At 42.0% G+C, this 20,949-nt stretch overlaps 1 protein-coding gene across 4 annotated transcripts in view; it reads right to left on the reverse strand.

Annotated features, from left to right (window-relative positions):
• The window catches only part of TEK (TEK receptor tyrosine kinase), a 106,067-nt gene that overhangs the window by 19,586 nt on the left and 65,532 nt on the right, over positions 1–20,949 (reverse strand). For all 4 annotated transcript variants that reach the window (XM_086414907.1, XM_086414908.1, XM_086414906.1 and 1 more), the window contains 5 exons: positions 18,135–18,279; positions 11,156–11,317; positions 8,880–9,014; positions 4,049–4,336; positions 1,778–2,077 (listed from right to left, as the gene is read on the reverse strand). In XM_086414907.1, coding sequence (XP_086271033.1) covers positions 1,778–2,077; positions 4,049–4,336; positions 8,880–9,014; positions 11,156–11,317; positions 18,135–18,279 — 1,030 coding nt within the window. The remainder of the gene's footprint in view (positions 1–1,777; positions 2,078–4,048; positions 4,337–8,879; positions 9,015–11,155; positions 11,318–18,134; positions 18,280–20,949) is intronic.

The raw sequence follows: 20,949 nt of genomic DNA on the forward strand, positions 1-20,949 counted from the left end.
GGCCCAAGCAGATGAATATTATCTCATAATAGTGAGACTGACTAACTATATCTATCACTTTGGGAAAGTAACTAAACTTCCCTGAACAATAATTTCCCCACCTAGAAAATCTTGCAAGCTCTATGACGCTAAGAGCACAGACTCTGTAAGATATTTTGATTTGGGTTTTTCTTTGGGTTCTTTTAAAGAGCTGAAAACAACCTGAGGATACCAATGGGAGAAGCAAAGAAGGAAGGAAAGAATAGAGAAAAGAGAAAAACTATTGAATTTAGGGCTCAGGTCAAAATGGACTATTAAAGACTATGGTTTAACTCTTCCACTTCTTTCCCTTGCTTAAATTAAAATACAATTAAATTCAATGTATTTTTATGAAAAGCAGCATGTACAGCATGATCTCATCCAACAATTATTCTTTTGATTAGCTATCTTTCCCACTATCTCCACACATGTGTGCATAAAGAGATGTCTGAAATGGGATGGTGAGGGGTTTTTAGTTTTGTTACATCTTGTTTTTAAATTTTTCTCTTTGTATTTTATTTGTAGCTTGGATTTAGGGCCTGCATGTGTTCTATGAAAACACAAGTAATTATAGAAATGATGCATTTAGTAAGATTGTCATCTGAAAACTACGATTCTCTGTAATTTACAGACTCAACATTCCTTGGATATTTCAAACATATTCCAAAGAATCAGCACTGAAAACAGAGCTTGTTGGATTTTATTTCTTAAGCCCTAGGTAGCCCTCAAAAGAACCAAGAAGTTTTTAGTGCTATGATACTCTCTGTAAAAATAGGCTGGTCTGAATTATAAATTTGCAAAAATCACCAATTCCTTCTCAAGTCCCTCTAGCTACATTCCCTTGAACAAGCTGTACAGTGCAGAGGGTGAGGACATGCAATTTCAGACTAACCTCAAAGGGAAGTCTCCCAGAATCTTCAACCCTTCCCACCTGTGGTGTCCTTGTTCACTAATTACATTCAACAGGTTTTACCAGCCACAAACACTGGAGAGGATTAAGAGGTACAGCCTTCCAGTTATGAAATAAAGAAGCCACAGGGATATAATATACAGCATATAGAATATGGCTAATAATACTGTAATAACTTTGTTTGGAGACAGATAATTACTAGCCTTGCTGTGGTGATCATTCATAATATATGCAAATGTCAAATCACTACATAGTGCCCTCAAAACTAACATAATATTGCACATCAACTGTATTTCAATTTAAAAAAAGCACAAACACTGGCCTCCTGTGCTTGGCACTGAAGGATCTCTGTCTCAAAGAGCTTATTCTCTCTGAGGTAGGGGTTAGTGATGGACATAGAGCCATCCTAACCTGGATCTAAAAAGTAAAAGACAAGTCAGAATAGCATAGCATCACCCAAGTTAAAAGAAGAGTTCATTTTGAGAAAGAATGGAGTGTGGTTCCTGGAGCCTCCCATTGAACCACTGCACAGGCCTTCCTCCACTAAGCTGGGTCCTTAGTCTTCTTTTTCCACAGAATCACATTCAGATTCCTCAGACTCTCAACTGCTAGATGGGGACTGCTGATGGGCTAAGTTCCTTTAAGGCTTAATAATAGAAAATGGATCAACAGGGTATCCCTCCAAGGCGCATTTTCATCTTAAGGACCTCTTTAGAGATGGTGATGCCTATTAAGGACAAGCCTATTGTATCACAAGATGTGAATATGGAGTAAATATCTTAAAACAGTGGGGCTTTTCTGGTACTCCCCAGAAATAATAATATGCAAATACCTGTCTACTCTACCAACCTTGAGATTCAGAAAGAGTCGTCAGTTCATGAGAAGAAGTTGGATTGCTTGAGCCTATATTGTTCTCTGCAAAGATGTCCACCTGGTAAACTGTTTGGGGCTCAAGGCCCTTGAGCTGATACTGGGTGATGGTGGCATTCTTGATCTTCACATCAATGTGCTGGTCTTCATTCTTGCCCTGAACCTTGTAACGGATGATAATAGCAGAAATAGAATAGCCATCCAGGATTGTCCAAGAGATCACAGCCGAAGAGTCTGTGATGTTGAAAATCTTGATGTTTTCTGGTTGAGGAGGGACAACTAGAAATTAAAAAAACAAAAACATGTTTTTCTTACGATGCATTACCATCTCTTTGACTATTATGCTTTTAAGAGAGAATGAATGTCAGCCCATAAACCATGAATGGCTACTCAATGTTATCTCTGATGGTAACTCCAGTCAGTTTGTGGTGGACTCAACACAGACTTGACAACATGGCCACATATGGGAAACTGGCAACACACAAATCACATATTTGCCATCCTTACACTGAATTAAGACCCCGGAAATTGTTACTCCACAAACTGCTATTCTACTCTTCTTGATGCTGAGGAAAACAAAGATTATGAGAGCTGACATTTACATAGGCCCTTTCGTATTGTAACTCATTGACTCCACATAACAATCTTACTGTTAGTATTGAGGCCTGGAGACAATAAGTGACTTGGCCACGGTCACACAGCTTTTAAGAAATAGATTCAAGTAGAAGAAATAAGGATTCCTATTAGTTTGCAGTTAGCCACCAGCCCATAGGAACTATCCTTGTTAAGCACTTGTTAGAAAATATGTTAAGCACTTAGTAGACATATACCAAAAGCAAGATGAAGCGTATGCATGCATCTGCACACTTATAGGTATACTTAATGTATTAAAATTATACAATATTGAATGGAAAGATATATAACAAACATAATCTTGGCTTAACAAACAGAATTTTGGTTGTCTCTGGGGAGACAGGGAGAGAATTAGAGTAGGGATGATGATCAAAGAGGATTTTGATATATCTGTATTGTGGAATTACTTTCACAAAAAAGGCTGAAAGCAAAGATGGCAAGATGTTAACAGTTGTTAATTCTGGGTTGTAGAAATGTAGATTTTTATGTATTATTCTCTGTACTGGCCTATAACTTCTGTCACAGAACTTTTTTAAAGATGAAGAAGACATGCCTAAACACTGACAAAATGGTTGAGACTTCCACATTTTATTGATACAAGAAGAGACTGGTTGGAGAAACCCAGAGCCAGTTTGTACACCTGTTACTGGGGAAGTGGAGGCTCAGCTACAGAAGAGAAACTCAGACTCTGGCAGTTGACAAGAGACCACAGGATCCCAGTGTTAGTGATAGTTGGTGTGACCCAGAAACACCTGGTCTTTCCAAGGACTCTGAAATGCACAGACAGTTCTATGGCAGGGAATCAAATAGAACTTTCTGGTTCCTGATGAAAAAGCTTTCAAGACTACAAAGGAACCCTAGAAGTTCCAACTAATTTTTAATGGACAATCTGAATGGAGAAGAGCCCGAAGAGCAGTTTGAAAGAAAAGTTGTTTTATTGCTCTCAAATATATACCGTAATGCTAAGGATTATCTGTTTTGCAGATTTTCAAGCAAAGTTCCCTGGCTTTTAAGATTAGGAGACATCTATCTATAATGAATCACCATCTGCTTAATAAATAACTCCACTGAAAGGAAAGGTAGGGATCCCTAGTGGTCCAGAGGTTAAGAATCCTCATGCCAGTGCAGGGGACACGGGTTCAGTCGCTGGTCTGGGAAGATGCCACACGCCGTGGAGCAACTAGGCCTGTGTGCCACAACTACCGAAGCTGGCGAGCCATGAGAGACCCCGCTCTGCAACGAGAAGCCATCACAATGAGAAGCCCACACCCCGCAGCTAGAGGGTAGCCCCTGCTCAATGAAACTAGAAAAAGCCTGTGCACAGCCACGAAGACCCAGGAGAGCCGAAAATAAACAAACTTTTTTAAAAACAGGAAAGGTAAATTGTAGGACAGGTCTGCCTGAATTATTGTTAGTCCAAACATATGGAGCATTCATATATATTGCGGGTCACTAAAATGATTTGAGGTGTTGGGGGGAGGGCACTCACTGGCCTCCACTTACAACTAACTACCTGTCATGGTTTCTAAGAAGCAGACTTGAAGTGATGGGAGCTAAATCTAAGTGGCGGCCACCAAGCGTCATTCAGGCAAGGCTGGGGCAGCACAAGTTACTTACTGTCGCTAAGGGTCCAAGCGATGAGATCTTCGCTCCATTCCCCCTGGGCCTTGGTGTTGACTCTGGCTCGGACTATGTACTGCTCCCTGGGGTGTAAGTTGTTAAGCAGCACTGAAGTCAAGTTGCCTGGCACTTTAATATTCTGCTGATCACTATTCATTTGCACAGATCTCCTCTCGACTTCAACATAAAAGTCATCTTCTGAGCTTGGGAATATTGGTTGCCAGGTCAAATTTAGAGTGGTCTGACTTTTTGGTAGGAGACTGAGACCTCTTGGAGGAGGAAGACCTAGGAGAAACCAGAAGGATCATCGTTTTTATATGAAGTGAAGCTAACAACAGCCCCAAAGGACAACCTTGGCTTCTAGAATAATATACAAGCTAGCAAAGAAACAGCCGCTGCTGCTGCTGCTGCTGCTGCTGCTAAGTGGCTTCAATCGTGTCCGACTCTGTGCAACCCCATAGACGGCAGCCCACCAGGCTCCCCCGTCCCTGGGATTCTCCAGGCAAGAACACTGGAGCGGGTTGCCGTTTCCTTCTCCCATGCATATAAGTGAAAAGGGAAAGTGAAGTCGCTCAGTCGTGTCCGACTCCTAGCAACCCCATGGACTGCAGCCCACCAGGCCCCTCCATCCAGGGGATTTTCCAGGCAAGAGTACTGGAGTGGGGTGCCATTGCCTTCTCCAGAAACAGCCACTAGCAGCCATGAAATACTTTTTACCCCTACCAAAATAGCAAAGCTTTAAAACATTAGTGTGTAGTTTGAGTAACTGTAAGACAAAAATACAACCCCTCTGAAGGACAACTTGGGAATATTTTTCAAGAGCCTTAGAAATGATCATATACTTTGTATAATCTGACTACCAGGGATTTATCCTGAAGAAATAACTCAAAGGAAGCAAAAAGGCTAGGGACATGAAGATGTCCTTTACAACATTATTTATAATAACAAACAATCATAAGAAACCTAAGTGCTCAAAGTAGGGAAATGCTTTAATAAATTATGATATAGCCATCCAAGGGATTAAAGGATTATTGTGAAAAGTACAGAAGCCCCTCCAAAACTTGTAACACATGAGAAGTATTCTAATTTCCACTCGGAAAAAGTTATGTCTACCATTGGTGAAAGAGGAAGGAAACTAAAAAAATTGGAAACACTGGATTTGCCAAGGTTGTGGGGTTGCAGGTGAGCATTCAGTGTTTCTGTTCCCATTTTGAACAGTATGTTTTAAAGCAACTTCAGGGTTACATCCCCTTAGCAGGGACAATTTCACATATGACAACACAGCGATGGCAGGGCCAGGCTCTGATCACATCAAGGTTTGGCTCTGACCACAGGCTGTGTGGCCATAATTACCCCCGAGAACCTGAGCCACCAGAGAGGTAACTGAATGGAAACAACATGAGTTGTGAAATCAAAGAGGCAGAAGCATACCCCTTTAGTTCTGTGACCTTAGGAAAATTTATGTAGCATGAAATAAAAACACTCGCCTTCCAGATTCAGGAGGAGAAATGAGATAATGGAGATGAAAATGCTTGGAAGGTGTTTGGGTTCCATCAACATTTTCTCCCTCCCTTCCTATCTTATCTTGTGTCAATGGACAGAGAAGGAATCTGCAAGTTTTCAACTAGTAACAGCACACTGATATTTTAAACTCCAGATATACAGTATTTTCAAAACATAGAATAGGGGATCCTCTCCTCATGCATTTTCAGTGGGGACATTACTGCTCCTAACGGGGCAAAAATTGGTCCTCGGGGTATGAGAAAATTTTAGATAATTACAATGGTTTATGAAGGACCACAATATATAAACAGATTTATGGTATTAAAATTCATGGCAGAAGAGACATTAAAACAAAACAGAGATGGTGTCTTAAGGACAAAACTGTCTAAGAAGCTCTTTAGAGGGTTATAATTTAAAAAATAATAATACAAAGAGGTGGAAACAAACGAATGTATATATAACAATCACTTTGCTGTACACCTGAACTAACACAACACTGTAAATCAACTATACTCCAATAAAATGAAAAAATAAAAATAAAAAATAAAGTAAGAAGGCTGCGAAACTTGGTTAGAGGTGACAGAAGTGTCGATTTCCACTCCTCAGGAGAGGGACTCTCGCTAACAGCTTTGACCACCCATGGACGAGGGAGAACCAGCAATCAGGTCTGCCACCTGCTTGGCACCATGCTGCAGGTCTCGTTGGTCTTTTCTCCATAGCCTTTGCAAATTGCGAGAGGTGACGTCACCTCCTTTTGCTCTTCTCTAAAGTTCCAAAATAAGCCACCTGGAACGGTCAGGCAGGCTTATAACGACACAACAGAGGGAAAGAGGGCTGATGGTCTACAGCAAACCTGCAAACCTTCTCAGCCTGTGCCGTGTACAGGGGAGCAGCCCCATAAATGGTCATTTCGTCTTTCCCCTCCCTTTGAGAGCACGGCTTACCCTTCACCCCTCCCTACCTGCCCTCTTTCTGCCGTGTGTTCAGAGTGTGTCCTGTCCCCTCCCCTCCTGGCCTTCCCGGCCTTTGCCACTCAGTCAACACACTTATACAAAGTGCAACTGCCAAATGAATTTAAAAACAAACATCAGCAAAATTCAAATGATGGGAAAAGATGAACCTTTAAGAATTCCCTTCCCACCCACCCCTGAGAACTACTTTGAAATATTCCAAGAGCCCTCTGAATACATCCTGGCTGGAACATATTCTGAGAGCTGAAGACAGCACACTGTGGGGCTGTTAAGTGTTTTATGTTCTGTTCCATAAATACTTTCCATCTGAGTCAGATTATGCCCTTCCCCTTTTGATTCATCAGCACTGGCCTAGGACAGAATAAGTTACAACCATCAACCAAAAAAGATACCATCTCTGTTTTGTTTTAATGTCTCTTCTTTGTAGCAGCAACCTGATGACATTTCAGGGGCTCCTAGCATCATAGTCATGGAGGTTCCTTTTATCCTCTAAGTCATATGTAGTTTCCAGGGTTATTTTCTTTTTAAGATCTTATTTTTTTTTAATGTGGGCCGTTTTTAAAGTCTTTATTGAATTTGTTATAATCTTGCTTCTGTTTTATGTTTTGGTTTCTTGACTGCAAGGCAAGTGGGATCTTACCTCCCTGACCAGAGATGGAACACACAGCCCTGCATTGGAAGGCAAAGTCTCAAGCATTGGACTGCCAGGGAAGTCCTTGCCAGTGTTACTTGTGGTGTTACTACCTGGTGGGTTCCCAGGAAGCCATTTCTTACTTGTACAATGCTTCTACAAGCATCAGAGTAGCTCCCGAGTTTCATTTGGTTCATTAAGGATGCTGCTGGTCAGATGAACACTGGGAGGGAGATGTGGAAGGAAGAGTGTGTGAGGAACGCACAGCCTTTGCAGAAGAGCTGGACGCTTCTCCTAGTTTCTCACTAAAGCATCTGATAGCCTTCTGCCTTTAGTAAATGGACAAAAACTAGGAAAACTCATCAATCGGGGAAGGATTTGGTGTCTTTGGGCTCCAGGTTAAAAAATAGTAATAATAACTGGAGAAACAGAAAGGGATCAAGTCTGAAGATCTAGTATGATGATGAGGAATCTGATACATCACCATAGCCAAGTTATTAACCACTCTGGGACTCTACTTTTCAATCTATAAAATGGGAAAGATGACAATTCTAAGAATTAAATAAATGTGAACCTGAAACTGTAAAGCACTGACCAAGAGATAGGAACAGAATGCTTATACACAAGGCACACTGCAACACTAAGAGAACTTTAAAAGGACTCACTCAGACATTTCAGAGGAGGGGACCTGGGTAGCAGAAAGCTGGAGTTCAGGTTAGTATCAAGGAAATTTCACAAATTCAAAGGCTCCTCAGTGTACACAATAGAAGACTGATAGCTATTGACTGATATTGATCCTTCAAGAAATAGTGCTACACTTGGAATGTGTAAACTTAAGACCAGAGCATCATACATCACTGGGGAACTTATTAGAAATGCAGATTCTTGAGCCCTGTTCCCACTCCAAACCTTCTGAATCTGAAACCCTGGAGGCGAGGCCCAGAAATTTATTTTAATAAGCCGGGCAGATGATTCTGATGGAAAATACTGTTTGAGAACCACTGATTTAGAAACATAGAGGTAGAGACTTCCCTGGCAGTCCAGTGGTTAAGACTCTGCACTTCCACTGCAGGAGGCATGGGTTCGATCCCTAGTCCAGGAAGTAAGGGGATCTAAGACCCTGCATGCCATGCCATGAGAGAAACAGGGTGGTATATATCATATGGCTCAAGGAGATAAAGGAAATAGGATGGGGAAATGGAGGGATAGAGCATAGGACTGCCGTTCTTTAGGTAAAAGCCTTTCAATCTATTCGATATTTTTACCATGTGCCTGAATGACTTTGAAAAGCTACAAATTACTTTATATTTCTGGAGTATGTATGCAGCAACAGCCTGGCCTGGGCCCTTAGGATGGAAACAGGAAGCTGGTGGAAAAACTCAGGAGCCAAGACTGAGCACAGTTGCTACAAAGTAAATCCCAAGTCCTCAGGGATGTCCCTGCCTTCCTGAAGGCTCATCTGCTTCCTTCTCTGTCCCCGTGGATCACTCCAGCCCCCTTCCCCAGGGAGACAGACCAGGAGAGCAGCCCAAATAAAGGGCTGGCTTGACTCCAAGTCTCTAGTCTTCCTGTCACTTTCCCACCCATTCAAAAGCAAACCCCTTCCACCACCCTTCCCACCCACCCGCTCACCTACCACCACCCTTCCTGGTCTTCCTTCCTCTTTCCCCTTCCTCCCCCACCCACCCAGCTCCTGAATAAATGCCTGTTTGCTTCAGCTGACCGATGGAAGCTGTTGTGAATCTCCTCACAGGGCCAGGATGGCCTTCTCCGCCCTCTCCACGCCGGACCAGCTGCACGCAGAGCTCGTATTCCGTCCGAGGCTCCAAATAGTTGAGGGTAACAATCTCATTTGTCACTGAGAAGAGGGAAAGTCCAGGAAACTTAAGTTGGCAATCTTTTACATTCTTCAAACTGGAATGCTGTTATTGTGATGGGAACTAATGCTTGGTTTTCAAAAATACAATGTCTGAGTAGAACAGAGGGGAGATTCCATCTTCAGGGTCTCAGTGTTCCTACTATAAAGAAAACAAGGCTTTTTCGTGTAAGTATCTCTGTGCCATTCATACATTTCTGCTCTAGTGTTTCTGTATTTTCATTTGTAGAGTAAAATCAGGCACATCTTCAACTATAGGGAATACCAATCAGATTTAGGGGGAAAAACTCAATTAGAATAATAGAAAATAACTGCCTTCAAATGCAAACAGTGATTTCAATCAAGCTATCAAGAGAAAAGACTCTTTGAGGGTTTGCTTACACTAATCAGACAACAAATTTGTAATAGTCATGTCATAATAAATAAAGGGTTCTGAAGTATTTGAAAATACCTCCCAGAAACAAATGACATATGCTTCTTTTCTTCTGAGCTATTTGCATGAGTACTGCAAAGGTAGATTTTTGCCTTACACATGATAAAGTCAGTAAGGAAAATACTGGACTGTGTTCAAGGGTTTTTAGAAAACCTCTTTGTGGATGTCCATAAAGAGACAATGCATTATCAATATCCTTTTTTTTTTAAGCTGCTTTTTCAAAAGACCTAGCCATTGTCAATAGAAACAACAATCCAGCAAATTAGACTTATGCTCCTGGGATTCTGAATTTTGGATGAGTGTTCAAAAGAATGTGAAGAGCTCCGTAATACCACCATGATTCTTTTCAACGTACTCAGGTCAGCTAGTGTTTTTAAGCCCCAAACCTTCGTTTTCTTTTTTGGTAACTTCCTTGATTATATGCGCTTAGTCGCTCAGTTGTGTCTGACTCTCTGCGACCCTTTGGACTGTAGCCTGTGAGGCGCCTCTGCCCATGGGATTTCCCAGGCAAGAACACTGGAGTGGGTTGCCATTTCCATCTCCAGGGGATCTTCCAGACCCAGGGATGGAACTAGTGTCTCGGTGTCTCCTTCATTGCAGTCATGGGTAGAGGGCCCTTTTAGGAATTCATGGGCATAGTGAGACTAGAGTATTGATGGAGGTGTGTATGTTCCCTACAAGTGTGACTGTGGCATGTCTCACGATAAGATGGCACAATTTAAGCAGCTGGGTCAATAGATGGTGCTCAGCTTTTAAAAAAAAAATGCTATTACATCATCATGCAATAAGCAGGACTGTAATTTGTTTCAAAGTAAATTTAACTTAAATAAATTTAACTGTTTTCATGAACGTTTGACATTTTATTACATTTGGGGCTTTTGCTTTCAAAAAGTTGGGGATGGGCCTGTAGCCCCACCTCCCCCTACCCCAGTTCAGTCAGCCACAGCCCAAATTCCTTCCCAAATTTCTGTGAGTTAGGAGAATGCAGACAGGGCAAACTCAAATAAGAAAAAAAAAAAAAAAAGAAAACGTGGTTCAGTAGCAACAGCTGACTCATTGGAAAAGACCCTTGATGGTGGGAAAGAGTGAAGGCAGAAGAAGACGAGGGTTGACAGAAGATGAGATGGTTGGATGGCATCCCTGATTCAATGGACATGAACTTGAGCAAACTCTGGGAGATGGTGAGGGACAGGGAAGCCTGATGTGCTGCAGTCCATGGGGTCATGAGGGGTTGGGCACAGCTTGGCGACTGAACAACAACAGTAGCAACAATCACCCCTCAGATGTAAGCAGATTAAGTCCCTGCCTTTCCAGTGGGCCCTGGACTTCCCTGTTACTGTATTCATAGCATAAACACATGTCCTTTACCATGACCAAGCAAGACAGAGTCAAAATGGGACTGGAGATCCAGAGGAACCTGGACAGGAAGCATTGATGAAGATAGTGACTCCTGACACAGGCTGGTTCTGTGCCCCATTTTACACCATGATTTTCAGAAAGGTAGACCCACAACTCAGAGGAGCCATCACCCCGCCACTCTCTCCTGAATACTCCAAAGTAGAATCCTCTGCCACAGCCCCTACCTTGGGGTAGAGGGTTGAGATTGAGAAACAGGATTTCTACATTTGGGGACAAATTTCTTTTCCTGGTGTCCCATCTCTCGCTGGAGCATTTCCCTGCCAAATCTTACCTTGAATATGCCGCCAAGCCTCATAGTGATTAACAGGTTTGTACAGAAGCTTCTTGGATTTGATTGGTCCATCCCCAAAGTAAGGCTCAGAGCTGATGTTGATGACAGCAAAGTTGTGTCCAGTGTCGATCACCTTTGGGGCATTCAAGGGCTTTGGAAGAACTAAATAAAATGTCAAGAATCAGATCAGTCCTTACACTTTGGATTTTTACCGCTGTTCTGAGATAGGGGTAGTGGGTGAGTGCCTTCACATTCCTGACAAAGCCCGCTTCGAGTTCTCTGATCAGATTCAACGCACTTACCCACTCGGTGATCTCCTGGCTTTGCTCTCACCCCTCCCCCCTGCCACCCACAGAGTACTTTCTTAAAGAATGAGCACTCCTCTGATCAAGAGTTTTCCATGCGTTCCCATTACATTTTGAATAAAATCTGAAATTCATACCATGACCTGCCAGGCCTTGCACAATAGCACCCCTGCCGCCTCTTTAGCTCCCTCATCCTCTCATCCAACACTCTCCAGTCCCAGTGACCTTTCAGTTCATTCACCTAACAATGCACCAGGCTCCTTTCTGTCTCAGATTCTTGGCTGATACTATTCTCCTGCAAGGAATGCACCAGAACCCCCACAATTCTGCAGTTATGGCTTACTCATCATTCAACTCTCAGCTCTGATGTGACTTCCTCACAGTGTCTATCCCTGAACCTTTGTTAGTCTCACATGCCACACACTTCCACAGATCTTCTCCTTCACTGCAATTTTCAGAATTCATTATTCTTTGTGTGATTATTTAATATCAATCATCCTACTAGACCACCAGGCTATGTCTGTCTGTCTGTCTCTCTCTGCTTACAGCAACATAAATTTATTATCTTACAGCTCTGGAGGTCAGAAATCAGAGGTCTCTGGGGGTCAGTAGTTAGTCTCACTGGGCTAAGATCAACGTGTTAACAGGGCTGTGTTCCTTTCTAGAGGCTGTAGGGGATAATTTGTTTTCTTCTTTTCAGCTTCTTAAAAAACACCTGTATTCCTTGACTCATGGTCCCTTTATCCATCTTCAAAGACAACAAACTCATGTCTCTCTGACCTTTCTTCTGTTGTGATACCTCTTTCTGACAGTCTTTAAAGATTCTTTACCATTTGATAATCAGGTGGCTCAAATGGTAAAGAATCTGCCTGCAATGCAGAAGCCCCGGGTTTGATTGCTGGGTCAGGAAGATCCCCTGGAGAAGGGAATGGCTACCCACTCCTGTATTCTTGCCTGGAGAATCCCATGGACAGAGGAGTCTGGCAGGCTACAGTCCATGAGGTCACGAAGAGTCGGTCATGACTAAGGAACTGAACACACCTATATAATCCAGAATAACCTCCCCACCTCAAAGACCAGGTATTCTCAATGGGACTGAAATAGTACCCCCAACAAGGTAAAAATTGGTTCTGGATGAGAGAAAACATTCTTAGATATTTCAATGGTTCTTAGCCCCCATAAGGGGCATGGTAAATAAACAGATATACAGTATGTTTACCATATGAAGCAAGTTCTGGTTTGAAAGGAAAGGATGTCTTGACAGGCTGTCAGTATCCTGTTTACTCAATTATAGAAGTAGCTCAACTTATTCAACTTGCTTTGAGTCTTACTGAACTCCCGTGAGTTAAGAGGTCCATTAGATTCCTGGGGCATGGAGAACATGTATGGGGGAATGGGGTGGCCAAGAAAGGAGACAGACTGTGAATCGGTCTCTTCTACTCATGCACAAGCTCCATGGTGTCACTGGACTTCACTTATGAAATTCAAAGGTAAAATTTCAAGTTGAAGACAGCAGAAACTTAAACCAAGTGTAGGGCCCTGTGTGGACAGGTCATAAGCCCATGAGGCCAGCCCTGCACATCACCCTTGCTGTATGAGGGGAGCATTGCAGTATTTGGAGATGGGGGTCTTTAAAGAGGCAATTCAGTTACAGTGAGGGCTATAGTCATCACTAATCCCGTATGACGGCTGTCCTCATTAGCGTGTTACTCAGTCGTGTCTGACTCTTCATGACCTCATGTACTATAGCCAGTTAGGCTTCTCTGTCCATGGAATTCTCCAGGCATGAATACTGGAGTGGGTAGCCATACCCTTCTCCAGGGGCTCTTCCCGACCCAGGCATTGAATCCTGGTCTCCTGAGTTGCTGGCGGATTCTTTACCATCTGAGCTACCAGGGAGGCCCTCATAAGAAGATCAAATTACCACACACACACACACACACAGGGAAGACCCTGAGTAGATACAGGGAGAATATAGCTATCTACAAGCCAAGAAGCAAAGCCTCAGAAGAAAGTAACTCTGCTAACACCTTGATCTCAGATCAACGTAGATTACGCTGATCACCTAGCCTCCAGAACACTGAGAAAATTAATTTCTGTTGTTTAAGCTGCTCAGTCTAGAGTACTCTGCTACCACAGCCCTAGAAACCTATTACATATGAATATAACACACTCTACTTATTCTTTCTAATGCTGATGGATATTTGGACTATTAGGAATAAAACTCCTCAGAACATTCTTGAACACTGTTTAACAAATGCAGTCTTTTGAGCATAAACTTAGCTGTAGAATGTCATCACAGGGCAAGTGTATGCTTAGTTTTAGCATATATTGCCAATTTTCCAAAGTGGTTGCTCTAGTTTGTATTCTGGGAGGAAAGTCTAGTATAGTCAACCTTCTATATACAGGTTCTGCATCTGCAGATTCAACCAAGGGCAGATCAATATTCAGAAAGGAAAAAAAAAACTCCAGAAAGTTCTACAAGGCAAAACTTGAAATTTTCCATGTGCCAGCAACTATTTACAAAATATTTATATTATAGTTAACAACAATTTACATAGCATTTACATTGTATATGGTGTTACAATAATCCACCTTATCTGCAGGGGATACTTTCCAAGACCCCAGTGGATGTCTGAAACTGCAGACAGTACCAAATTCTACATACACCATTTTTTTCTCCCATACACACATACCAGAGGTAAAGTTTAACTTATAAGTTAGGCAAAGTAAGGGAATATTCAAATTGCTAGCATCACATTGTTAAATACAATAAAGGTTACTTGAACATGAGCATTTTGATACCATGACAGAGGAAACGATAACGTAGATGTCTAAGTGACTAATGAGTGGTATACATGGGATGAAGGGAAGACCCACATCCCAGGCAGGATGGAGTGGAACAGTGTGAGATTTCATCACGCTACTCAGAATAGTACACAATTTAAAAATTACATATTGTTTATTTCTGGAATTTTCCATTTAGTGTTTTGAGCTTCATTTGACCATGGGTAACTGAAACCGTGGAAAGTGAAACCACAGATGGGGGGGTGGCTATTGTTTAAGTAATCTAGAGATGATTTAAAGTATACAGGAGGATGTGCGTAGGTTGTACACAAATACTACACCATTTTATAAAAGGGACTTGAGCATCCGTGGAGTTTGGTATCCAAAGAGGTCCTAGAACCAATTCCCTACAAACACTGAAGGAAATCTGTATCTCTGTATCTTTTTTAATATTATGATTAAAGACACTGCTCAATTTACCTACTTGCAATTTTCCATTTTGAGGATACCAGTCAGTCAATATGACAGTGAAGAGGCATCAGTGACTTAGAACAAGAGATATTTCAATGGACTGATGTTGCGTGCTGTGTCTTATTTAAAAAATAAAAATTAGAATCAGTGACTCTTCTGAATCTTAGCAACATGGTTTGTTTTTTTACTTATTATTTACTTTCCATGGACAGCAAATATTCCAAAAATAACATAATTTGTCTTGTCTGCATATCATTTCCTTTCTTCCAAGAACAAATATGACGTAAGAAATTATTTTGATTGTGTTAATGTTTTACTGAATAAAATAGATCCAGGCTTTTCCAGTAATCAAAAAAAAATATTAAAGATTCTGAGGTTGTTTCTGTGGGTTCTCAGGGCAGAGAATCTAACTCTATGAGGCTCTATTTATGTTACTATTGTTACTGACCTTTTTTTAAAACAAGATTATGTTCTGGGTATTTACTTTCATTGACAGAAATTACCTCTAGGATCACCCAAAGATTCCTAATCAAGTAGTGAAGTAGGTTACATACACAACAACTTCAGTTATCTTGCTTCCTTATCTGGGAAGATAAGGAGAACAGGAGAGACTGAGAAAGCAAAATGATCTAGAAATGATGATGCTGGGTTGGACCAGGTTCCAAACTGAGACTGGCTGTTCACGAGATGGGCTACCTTAGGCAAGTCACCTAAACCTCTGAACCTAGTTCCGGACTGATCAAGACGGGATAACAATACTATTGTGCCTGGTCTTTATAAAAATGAAGTAAGATAGGACTTTCTGGTGGTTCAGTGCCTAAGACTCCACTCCTAAAGCAAGAGGCCTGGGATGAATCCTTGGTCAGGGAACTAGATCCCACACGCCACAACTAAAGATCCTGCCTGCCACAACTAAGACCTGGTGAAGCCAAAAAATAAATACCATGAATATTTTAAAAATAATAAGATGAATGAAGCATTTAGTCCAATGCCTTTCTAGAATACATACCACAGAGTTATTAGGTGCTTTTGTCTAAGTACATTCAAAAGTAACTTTCAAATTTAAAATTTGTATTACCTCTCTGTACAACAACCAAGGGAACTTGGAGTTACTTCCACTCTATTCCTTCCCCTCAAGCCTCAAATGTACACAAATCCACTTGGAATAATTCCAAATTTTGAAACAGTATTTCATAGTAGGAAGAATAGTTAGAACTCTGAATATATAAGAAAATCATTCATGTTCACCCAGGCTTCATATTAAGTGAGTAGTCTGCAAATTAAGATTCTCTAACTTCTCTGTAGTGAATCAGAAGTCAAGACAATGACAAAGTTAAACTTTCTACAAAAATAAAATCACTACCAGACTTGTGCCAGATGCAATTCCACTACTTAACAATCTCACAATCACTCTGAGTGGTAGATAAGCTAAGCTTTATTTACAAATAAAGAAAGGTTCAGACAGGTCACCTAGAGCCAGACGTCCTAGAAGGTGAAGTCAAGTGGGCCTTAGGAAGCATCACTAAAAACAAAGCTAGTGGAGGTGATGGAATTCCAGTTGAGCTATTTCAAATCCTAAAAGATGATGCTGTGAAAGTGCTGTACTCAATATGCCAGCAAATTTGGAAAACTCAGCAGTGGCCACAGGACTGGAAAAGGTCAGTTTTCATTCCAATCCCAAAGAAAGGCAATGCCAAAGAATGCTCAAACTACCGCACAATTGCACTCATCTCACATGCTAGTAAAGTAATGCTCAAAATTCTCCAAGCCAGGCTTCAGCAATATGTGAACCGTGAACTTCCAGATGTTCAAGCTAGATTTAGAAAAGGCAGAGGAACCAGAGATCAAATTGCCAACATCTGCTGGATCATCGAAAAAGCAAGAGAGTTCCAGAACAACATCTACTTCTGCTTTATTGACTATGCCAAAGCCTTTGACTATGTGGTTCACAACAAACTGTGGAAAATTCTTCAAGAGATGGGAATACCAGACCACCTGACCTGCCTCCTGAGAAATCTGTATACAGGTCAAGAAGCAACAGTCAGAACTGGACATGGGACAACAGACTGGTTCCAAATAGGGAAAGGAGTACATCAAGGCTGTATATTGTCACCCTACTTATTTAACTTATATGCAGAATACATCTAGAGAAGGCAATGGCAACCCACTCCAGTACTCTTGCCTGGAAAATACCATGGACAGAGGAGCCTGGTGGGCTGCCGTCTATGGGGTCGCACAGAGTCAGACACGACTGAAGTGACTTAGCAGCAGCAGTAGCAGCAGAGTACATCATGAGAAATGCCGGACTGGATGAAGCACAAGCTAGAATCAAGATTGCCAGGAGAAATATCAATAACCTCAGATATGCAGATGACACCACACTTTTGGCAGAAAGTAAAGAACTGAAGAGCCTCTTGATGAAAGTGAAAAAGGAGAGTGAAAAAGTTGGCTTAAAACTCAACATTCAGAAAACTAAGATCATGGCATCTGGTCCCATCACTGCATGGCAAATAGATGGGGAAACAGTGGAAACAGTGGATTTGGGGGGCCTCCAAAATCACTGCAGCTGGTAACTGCAGCCATGAAATTAAAAGATGCTCAGTCCTTGGAAGAAAAGTTATGACCAACCTAGACAGCATATTAAAAAGCAGAGACATTACTTTGCTAACAAAGGTCCGAATAGTCAAAGCTATGGTTTTCCCAGTGGTCATGGATGGATGTGAAAATTGGACTATAAAGAAAGCTGAGCACCAAAGAATTGATACTTTTGAACTGGGGTGTTGGAGAAGACTCTTGAGAGTCCCTTGGACTGCAAGGAGATCCAAGCAGTCCATCCTAAAGGGAATCAGTCCTGAATATGCATTGGAAGGACTGATGCTGAAGCTGAAACTCTTAACACTTTGGCCACCTGATGCGAAGAGCTGACTCATTTGAAAAGACCCTGATGCTGGAAAGATTGAGCATGGGAGGAGAAGAAGGGGACAACAGAGGATGAGATGGTTGGATGGCATCACTGCCTCAATGGACATGAGTTTGAGTAACCTCTGGAAATTGGCAATGGACAGGGAGCCTGACGTGCTGCAGTCCCCAGGGTCGCAAAGAGTTGGACACAACTGAGCTACTGAACTGAACTGAACAGAGAGGTCAAATTCATTTGCTCAAAGCCACACCCAAGTTTACTAGCTGTCAGCCATAAAAATCAAACCCAGGGCTATGTAATTCCAAAGGTCATAAACTTAATCCCTCCTTTCCATTTCAATGCACGTAATTTTTTTGCTTAAGGCTTAGTATCCTGGAGAACATCCAAAAGGCATTTTAGTGGTCAGAGGGCATTTCTATCTAAAGGCGGCGCCCAGCAATACATAAATGCAGAACCATCAAGCATACAATCTCTTCCCCTGGAAAATGGAGCTTACCTTTAACAGAAATGTTGAAAGGCTTTTCCACCATCCCAGACACTGTGTTCACACTGCAGACCCAGACTCCTGAGTCAGGGGGTAGGATCCGGTTGATGGTGAAGGTAGCCACGGAGAGATGACCCGTGTGGTTAAAGTCTTTTGGCTGGAAAGGTCAAATACAAAAAATAAAACAGAAGCTTCTACAGAGGTATAAACACAAAGGTTCATAACACTGACCCCATCTCATTGTTCAATAAGAAGTTTTCTAGGAGAGATTAAGAAGATCAGTCCAATGCTTGTATAAGCGTTGGCTTATTTCCAAAGCTATTGTAGTAACCCTGCAAGTTTATGTTGGATTGATGCCCTCGCAGATCCTGCTGTTGTAGTTGTGTGTTTGGGAGTATGGGATAAACACTTCCAAGCAAAAAGTCTAATTCCTTCTAAACTGCTTCTGGTAACATTTGTTCTTTTATGGTCCAATGCAGTGATGGCTGGGTGAAATGACAAAATGGCTTCTGAAGTGTTTGAGAGGCTGGCTGAGTATGGTATTCTGGAAAAAGTCAAGGCTCTGAAAACACATGGGCCCAAGCTCACATCCCAGCTCTGCCAATTCTGGCCAATTGCTTGGGCTTCCCTGGTGGCTCAGACACTAAAGAATCTGCCTGCAGTGCAGGTTCAATTCCAGGCTTAGGACAATCCCCTGGAGACGGGAATGGTAACCCACTCCAGCATTCTTGCCTGGAGGATTTCATGCACAGAGGAGCCTGGTGGGCTACCACCACGGGGTCACAAAGAGCTGGACACGACTGAGTGATTCTCACTTTCTTTATTTATTTAGCTTCACCCAACCAGTTTCCACTTCTGCAAAATAACTAACTAATGTTAAGTGAGACGTGTGTAGTGTGGTCAGCTCTCACCAGAAGGTAGCTGTGACTAGGAAAGGCCAGCAAGATTTTGGAAGCTGTCAGTCGGCTCCTACTATACCTGCTGCTGCTGCTAAGTCACTTCAGTCATGTCCGACCCTGTGCGACCTATAGACGGCAGCCCACCAGGCTCCCCCATCCCTGGGATTCTCCAGGCAAGAACACTGGAGTGGGTTACCATTCCTTCTCCAATGCATGAAAGGGAAAAGTGAAAGTGAAGTCGCTCAGTCGTGTCCGACTCTTAGTGACCCCATGGACTGCAGCCCACCAGGCTCCTCCACCCATGGGATTTTCCAGGCAGGAGTACTGGAGTGGGGTGCCATTGCCTACTACACCTAGTGGATTGTTAAAGTGGAATCAGGAACATCTGATGTGTGAATATTCTGCATATTCTGCCCCTAAGACATCACTTGGATCTACCTTCTGGTCAAGTTGATTTTTGGTCATCTTTGAGAGAAAAATAAAATAACTAGTTCCAAGTCTTTAGATAACAAAATAAATCAATTTCCTGCAGACCACTTGTGACACAGAGACATTTGAGGTGGTACCTGTCTCTGCTGCATTTGGCACTGTTGGGAGAGGGAAGGGAAACATGTGGGAAAGTAGCTTAGTCCTTATTTCTTTCAAGCAAAGCAAAACGATGTGGTAGCATCCTAACCAGTGGTAAGTGCCAGATATGAATACCCAGTCTTGTCTGAGATGCGATACACACACACACATACATATACATGATAGAATACTACTCAGCCATAAAACAGAATAAAAATGATGCCATTTGCCGCAACATGGATGGACTTATTATCATACTAAGTGAAGCAAATCAGACAGAAAAAGACAGATATCATATGAAATCAGTTACACATGGAATCTAAAATATGACTCAAATGGTCTTATTTACAAAACAGAAACAGACTTACAGACACAGAGAACAGACTTACAGTACAGAGAACAGACTCATAGTACAGAGAACAGACTTACAGTACAGAGAACAGACTTACAGTACAGAGAACAGACGTATAGTATAGAGAACAGACTCACAGTACAGAGAACAGACGTACAGTACAGAGAACAGACTCACAGTATAGAGAACAGACTCACAGTACAGAGAACAGACTTACAGTACAGGGAACAGACTTACAGTACAGAGAACAGACTCATAGTACAGAGAACAGACTTACAGTACAGAGAACAGACTTACAGTACAGGGAACAGACTTACAGTACAGAGAACAGACGTACAGTACAGGGAACAGACGTATAGTATAGAGAACAGACGTACAGTATAGAGAACAGACTCACAGTACAGAGAACAGGCGTACAGTACAGAGAACAGACGTACAGTACAGAGAACAAACATACAGTATAGAGAACAGACTTACAGTACAGGGAACAGACGTACAGTACAGAGAACAGACGTATAGTATAGAGAACAGACTCACAGTATAGAGAACAGACTCACAGTACAGAGAACAGACTTACAGTACAGGGAACAGACTTACAGTACAGAGAACAGACTCATAGTACAGAGAACAGACTTACAGTACAGAGAACAGACTTACAGTACAGGGAACAGACTTACAGTACAGAGAACAGACGTACAGTACAGGGAACAGACGTATAGTACAGAGAACAGACGTACAGTATAGAGAACAGACTCACAGTACAGAGAACAGACGTACAGTACAGAGAACAGACGTACAGTACAGAGAACAAACATACAGTATAGAGAACAGACTTACAGTACAGGGAACAGACGTACAGTACAGAGAACAGACGTATAGTATAGAGAACAGACTCACAGTATAGAGAACAGACTCACAGTACAGAGAACAGACTTACAGTACAGGGAACAGACTTACAGTACAGAGAACAGACTCATAGTACAGAGAACAGACTTACAGTACAGAGAAC

The sequence above is a fragment of the Bos grunniens genome, chromosome 8, assembly GCF_055505025.1.
Source record: "Bos grunniens cultivar Pamir isolate PY7600 chromosome 8, Bosgru_T2T1.0, whole genome shotgun sequence".
NCBI classification, from domain to species: domain Eukaryota; kingdom Metazoa; phylum Chordata; class Mammalia; order Artiodactyla; family Bovidae; genus Bos; species Bos grunniens.